Below are 7038 nucleotides of genomic sequence, written 5' to 3' on the forward strand. Positions count from 1 at the left end.
GACAACTCTGCTGGAGGCGTGCTTGAGCAGAGCACGAGGCGGCATGAGCTATCTCGTGAACTGGCGTCTGCCTCCTACGAGCTACAGTTATGGCGGCGTCACGCATGCGTGGAACGCTTGGTGGGATCGGTCTATTCACGAGAGCTTGTGCCGCCCAGATGTGCCCCAGAGCAAGGAGCTCGCGCTTGTAGCCTTTCCTGCGCTACATCATAAGGTGAAACAGAGTATAGTACTTTCCATAGCGCTCTTGTGACATGCATTCAACATCATCAATATGGCCTTTCTTATCACACATAAGTGCAGTTTTGACATAAGTACACTGTAACATAAGTGTGAACTCGCTCTCAGCATGCGCCATGAAACATATACACAAGTATGGCGCTCAGTGAACTCACACTGCAGAGTTGCCACCATTGCTTCAATTATGTTATAGGGGAAAAAACAGTGAAAATGTAGGGAGCGTATGCTGCTTTTGGGGAGAGGGTGGCTAGTCAAAGCACGGCCGGGTTTGATACGCCTCTCAATAGAGAAGAATAATGTCAAGTCTGAATTGAATAACAAAGAAATACATATCGTACCTTTCAGGTGACATTTAACTTTGATCTTGGGATCGTCCAAGTCGTAATTGAACACTCTGTTCAACGGGTAAATGAGAGGTCCATGGACACACAAATTGAGCGTTGATTATTTTGTTTATGTATATCACATCCCAAAACCGGCAAGGCCACCGAAATATTTTTCGCTAAACGTGACGTGAACCAACGAAACCGCTGATGTCATCCGTGGTGGCGCCATTATCTTCCACCTTTGCCATCAAGGGCGTCTCATGGACCTTCAACCCTACCCGTCAACACGGAGTCTACAAACGCTCAGTCGGTGTGCTTTCTGTCCGGATTCTTGCCAAAGAGCTCCACGCGAATCCGTGGCAGAATCTTCTGCGAAATGAGCTCAAGCCTGCTCTCCAGTGTGTTGACGATCCTGACCTTGCCCTTCATGGAGGACATCTCCACGCCTCCCGTGGACGCTTCCGGCAAGAAGTTGTCCTTGTCGAGCGTCACGTTGGCCTGAATGCCCGTCTTCTTCTTGAAGACCTTCGAAGCCACCTCCACGGCCGCCTGCACCAGTTTGGCGTCCTTGCGTCGGCAGACTACGGTCACGTCGTGATCCAGGAGCTGATATAAACCCTGGACACCGGCGAGCAATGTGAGATAGCTGACCTCCAGAAGGGCCCTGTCCTTTGCAATTCATCACAGGGATGCATAAAATGGCTCCTGGAAGCTTCAGACTCACATCAGACGTATCGCTAAGAGAATTGCCCGAGTCTCTTTGCCTATCAGCGAAGTCTCTTAGCGAAACGACGACTGCAACTCTCAGGGTTCAAAGAGGTTCTTTCTTAATTTCTTCCGACCAAATTCAACTGCCTGCTTCACTTGTTCGGACATCGGACTGGTGAAGCAGATTATCAGCCACAATTATCCCATTGCTATTGGGCAACCTATTACATTGCATAATGGAACCGGAATATGTTGCAACATAAAGCTGCAATCACACTGCATATAAAATACAGTTTTCAGACACTGTCCTAGGCGCGTTCCTTCCTTGCATGAAAGTCGTGTCCGATTGGTGATACAAAAATATATTAAAAAAATGTATAAACCACCACACAAAGTGCGTTGTGATTAACGGCAGTAGCTGCTGCATTGTGGAAAGGTATGTAGAAGGAGATTTGCTTCCAGCCCGTGTTCTGTACAGTATTTGCAAAGGGTTCTTTGCTTTCGGTGGAATTGATGTATAGACCTTTTCTGTGTACTCTCGTCTCCAGCCACCTAATAGCCGTATCCGGTATGGGCGACGAAAAAATTATTCAACGTTTCAACCTGCAAATAGTAAAAAAATAAAGGGGAGGCAAAACGACAAAGTGTGACGTTTACGCTTATATCCTAAATGCCTTCTCTTGGCGTGGCAAAGGCAAAACAATGTTTTCGCCCATACTGGAAGTGACGTCAATTCAAGATGGCGGCGCACTTGTAGAAAAGGTCTATAGAAGACGTCTGTGAGGAGATGTGTGCCTTGGGAAGAACGATTGTGCAAGATGTTGCATGCGTTGAAGAAGGACTCAGAGACGTGCTTTTTCTATGGCTGAAACGCTCTTTTAGACGAAAAAGAGGGGGGCGGGGTGGCGCCCGTGACGCGCCTGCGGTGGAAAAAGCGAAAGTATGTACGCGAGCTGTTGTGCGCCTCTACAGGACAGCTCGCGTACATACCATGGGCGGCGGTGGTGGGGAGGCGAGGGAGCGTGTCCAAACAGCGCGACCACGTGGGTATATCGCAATAGTGCGTTTTCACTCAGTGGGGTGATGACCCGATTTCTATAGAAATGTGAGGGCAGATCCTTCCCTGCAGTTCTTACGTTGTTACAGACTGACGAGGTCAGACACCGATAGCTAGAGTACAAATCACTCTATACTTAACCTGCATCACTTTCGGTCTCTCCTGGAAAACAGATGCTTTCCAACACATGCCACACTTATACTCCTGTCCAAGCGCGGTCAAAGCCTATATAGTACTTCGTTTCCCTTTAAGTCTAGAAGCATCCGACGCTACGTGCTGACCGGACCAGTCAGGCAGCGTCAAAAGCGCACCATCATGGTGTTTGTCGTGTTTCTGTACTTGTTATTGTCATCGCTGAGCCAATCCTAAAGAGAAAAGGCCCAGTGACTTGCGCTTTTCACGCTTATTTATTGGTCCCATTACTGTTGAAACCAGAAAATGCAAAAGGGACAATATTACCCAGCACTCATATAGGGAGAAGAAAAGAAAGTATGCACGGCCGAGATCAGGAGGAAAGAGGAAGAAGGGCTCGGCTGGAACATGCACGAAATGACGAAACGATGGCGTCGTCACCTTTTGAGCGCACTCATTTCCTTTGAGTGTTATTTAGTGTTATTTACCTTTACTTTAGCAATTAAATGTTTAACTATCCGTTGCACGGTGTCGGCTCCCCTCTGTGAACGGAACAATTACCTCGTAGCGTCGGCTGCGTCTGGACTTAAGCTGAAAAGCAGTATAAAAGACAAATACGCGCGCGCGCTTACACACCACACACGGAAACTGTATAAAGTCACCGCGCATTTTCTGCGCTCGATTGCATGAGCTGGGAGACGAGCAACGCACAGAAAGACGGCGAACGAACGCCGAACGCAGTGACGTTGAGATTTTGTCATTGGAGGGCCTCTCGGCTCGGAATACCATCGGCTGCGCTTCGACTCCAGGGCCCCTAAACTCGTCAAACACAAAGTTGGGGCCGAAGTTGACGGAGCGCACCGATTGGTCTATCTCGACGATGACTTCGCGCTTTTTTCGCCAACGTCCAATCGGCGCGCTCTGCGAACTTTCGGCTGCAACTTTCTGTTTGACGAGTTTAGGGCCCCTGGTCGGCTTGCTAGAGCAGCGTCTCAGCCGAGACTGGTAGAAAGAAAACACTGCAAAGGCTGGGGCGTGCAGCGTGCGAGGCGAGCGTCTTGAGACGCGGTTTGAGTCCTGCTCAGCTCGTGCGCCATGGCTTTGGCAGTGATTTCTTTCACCCAGGCTCACCTGAGACGCTGTTCCTAGCAAACCGGACCAGGGGACGCGAAGTGTAAATAGAAAACTCCTGTACTCCGTTCAGCCTTGAGCTGAAACTGCAGCCAATGCCACGAGCACGAGAACTTGAGGTCGCTGCTTTGAAGCGTCCTTCCGCAGAACGAGCGCTCGCGCTAGAGATGCACGTCTCAAAGCCAGGCGCGAGCGCGGGTTAGTTCGCGCTTGTAGCTTTTGCTGCAGTCTCAACTTAAAGGGGCGATGCAACGATTTGTGTACTTTGCGGAAATACCGCTTAGAACGAATTTTGACGTTAATGAGCTATGAAACACGCGTTCATTTTTTATCACACGCAATAAACGATTACAAGCAGGGTGACTGGCCGCTGCCATGTCTCCGCTCGTGCGGAAAAGCCCGTGCAATTACAAGCTTGTCGAAGCTATGTTTACGCGCATGCTGCACGAGCCTGAACGTATGGGGCACCAGTGGGGCACCATGCTTGCAATTGCCTATAGAATTCGCAGAAAAAAAATTAAGAAAAACGAACAAGCGGCCACGTAGTAGATTATATGCCGCCAATGTGGCAGAGCACAGGAAAATTAAATGAAGGACACGCGCCGAGTGCCAGACATTGTTATGGTTTGGTTATTGTCGTCATGGCAGCGATTGGACACGGGCCACTGCCCGAATGCTTGCTGGGCCATCGATTATCATGAGCCCAAATTGAGTGCTCACGCAGTGCTCGTGTCCAATCTATGAGCCGCATTCGAATATCGTCACTGGGGGTACCGCGACTCCCCAGCTACGTCGTCAAGTTTTTGCCAAAAAGAGGTTGAAAAAAAAAAAACGCTCGCTTTTGTCCTTGATTGAATCTACACCGCAACACAGGAGTTTCTTGGTCAGTGGCGTCGCGTGCAGGTATACTTCGGCCTTACAGTAAACTCAGTAAACTCGTGTAAAATGAAAAATGTTCAGAGCAAATATCGTTGCACGGTCCATCCGATCGCTTCAGGAACGAAACGAAGAGAGGAGGAAACGAAATATCGTGACGTCACGCGCCTCGTCGACCTCGTTCAATCTCGACCTTTTTTTTTTCTCCAAAAATACGGCCGTCGATTCGAGATATCACCTTGCGAGTAGTGTTGTAGGGGTTGTAGCATCCCGCCTACATCTCCTGCATTGTTTTCTGAAATCCAAATTTCGGTTCACCATCCCTTTAATGGGCGTCTGGTGTCTCAGCCGAGATGAGAAATTTCGCTAGTGTAGTAGAAATGCTGGCCTCGGGTCTTTACCGTGCACCAAGATGTAGTAATACACGACCGCTCGCGGTACTATGTTCAACCAAATTGAAACGGGGGGGGGGGGGGGGGGGGGGGGGGGGGGGGGACGGAATCCTGGATCCTTGGATTCTGCAGCGCCACCTTTCGCAACACGTGCTCCGGGCTCAGGTAAGCTTGCCCACTCGGCTGTCGACCCCCCCCCCCCCCCCCTCCCCCCTAAATGAACTGTCCATTGATAATACTAACAGGTATATCCCCCCCCCCCCCATCAAAAAAAAGCACAGTGTTGTTGGGGGCTTTGGAAAAAAAGCTGTTGATACAGCTTGACTAGTCCTAAGCCCCCTTGCCTTCAGCAGCTACAAGCAGCGTGCATGGGAAAAGGAAAATACACTGAGAACACTAAACGAAAAAGAGGTTGAACAGTCGGCAATGAGATATATGAAACTAAAAAAAAAAAATAAGCAGACACTATGGTAAAAAGTCACTTGCGAACATCGTTCAACGCACTATAAAAAAAATTCGGTCATACAACAATTTAGAGTAGACAAAAAAAAAAAAAGAAAGAGCACTGCCCCACAACATTCAAGGAAAAACCAGAAAACAGACTGCGTGTTTCATTGTAATGTCTACCCACCTGGAGGACGAGTCTCTCGAGAAACGGTCTGTACCGCTTTTCCTGTCCCGTGATGACGCCCAGGTTTGCCTTGGCCTCGGCTAGGACGCGGCCCACGTGCTCGTTCATGGCGTTCAGGAGGCGCAGCCTGGCGGCGTTCTTCACGTGCGAGCTCTGGATCTTACGCATGCGCTCCACCTGCTTCTCTTTCTTGGCGTAGAAGTCCATGATGTGGATGCGCTGCTCCTGGACCAGGCGGCCCTTTTCCGTGTTGAACTCTTCCTCGGCCTTGGCGTCGATCTCTTCCACCTTGGCCAAGGGATAGGGGTCTCGTTTCATCGGGTTCAAAAAGCACACGCCATCGCAACGATTACTAGAAAGGCACTCTATACGCTACGCTAGAGTACTAGCGCAGCATTCCCTAGTTCTCTTACGGGTGCCGTAATTTCAGAGCTTACTGCAGACCGTGTGCCATAGTTCCCACTAGATATTAGGACTTCCTGTTTTCCTTCACCTGAGTTTCCCTTCACCTGAGACTTCCTTCATCTAAGTTTTAGATACGCTGTCGCGAAGCTCGGGCATTGTCGCTTCGCTCAGTCGCAGACTAATTTAACATTTCTGCGGTGCTAAAAACGTTTCCTGCGATTTCCAGTGAAGCTTCGGGTGACTTGCAGCCATACCTTTAAGCCCCTTTTAAGACTAGACGGCGCAACCTACAGTCCGTTATAAAATGTACAGCCGTTAGCATCTGTTCATATATCCATCTGATGGCTAAAGCGTCGTTACTTCGAAACGCAGCTTGGATTTAGTGGCTCTATCTAGAAACTGCCGGGGGTGTTTTTCGTCATCATTGGGCATCGCTCAGGCGCATAAACTGAAACGGAGAATGAGTGTGCCAGGTCAACGAGTCGACAAAATGTTGCCGGAGTTTGCTACCTTCTCGTTGGCCTCCTGCTCGATGAAGGCGAGCATGTGCTTGATCGGCTTGGTCACGTCAATTTCGCTGGAGCCCCCGGCCCTTCCTCGATCCGCCATAGTCGAGTCAGTGACGCTGCAGCTTGACTTGCCGATAGAACCTGCGCTTTGGCTTCCCTCTCTTCGTTTTCTATTGCCTCGTTCGTTTCATAGAAAACACGTCAATGTTCGAACAACGTCGATCAGGTGTAAGAAGAGGTCTCAGTCTCCCTTCCTAAAGAGTTTGCCCGGTCAAATTTTGTATTTGAGAAAACAATTGAATATCATTGTTATTGCCTCGAGACACATCGTACGTGCATTATATTAATTTTATATGCCCCTCTGCGTGAGTAATTCAATTTACACTGCTCCAATCGCATCCTAGCGTACAAACTGCTTTCGTTGGCAACATTGAAGCTCTGACATCACACACCACAAAGCGAGAATTTCCGTCTCGTCGTTTACGTGCGAGTGAACTCCGCAGCGTGCTTCGATTTTGTTGTTGCGCTCTTGGGGGGATCGGTGGCCGAGTGGTCTAGCGCACACTAGCGCACACCAGCTCGGAGCACGTGGAGCGAAAGCTCGCACTGCAGAACCCAGGGATACTGGGCT

The 7038-nt window shown here is 49.5% G+C and overlaps 1 protein-coding gene across 1 annotated transcript; it reads right to left on the reverse strand.

Moving 5' to 3' along the window:
* Nucleotides 1-869: 869 nt before the first annotated feature.
* Nucleotides 870-6529, reverse strand: LOC115319900 (V-type proton ATPase subunit E-like). The gene is made up of 3 exons (XM_029979934.3): nucleotides 6409-6529; nucleotides 5494-5781; nucleotides 870-1184 (listed from the first exon to the last, which is right to left on the reverse strand). The coding sequence occupies exons 1-3, from the start codon at nucleotides 6505-6507 to the stop codon at nucleotides 870-872; spliced, it is 702 nt and encodes a 233-aa protein (XP_029835794.2). The 5' UTR covers nucleotides 6508-6529.
* Between the last annotated feature and the right edge of the window lie 509 nt (nucleotides 6530-7038).

The sequence above is a fragment of the Ixodes scapularis genome, unplaced genomic scaffold, assembly GCF_016920785.2.
Source record: "Ixodes scapularis isolate PalLabHiFi unplaced genomic scaffold, ASM1692078v2 PGA_scaffold11__112_contigs__length_91849675, whole genome shotgun sequence".
In the NCBI taxonomy this organism is placed as follows: Eukaryota; Metazoa; Arthropoda; class Arachnida; order Ixodida; family Ixodidae; genus Ixodes; species Ixodes scapularis.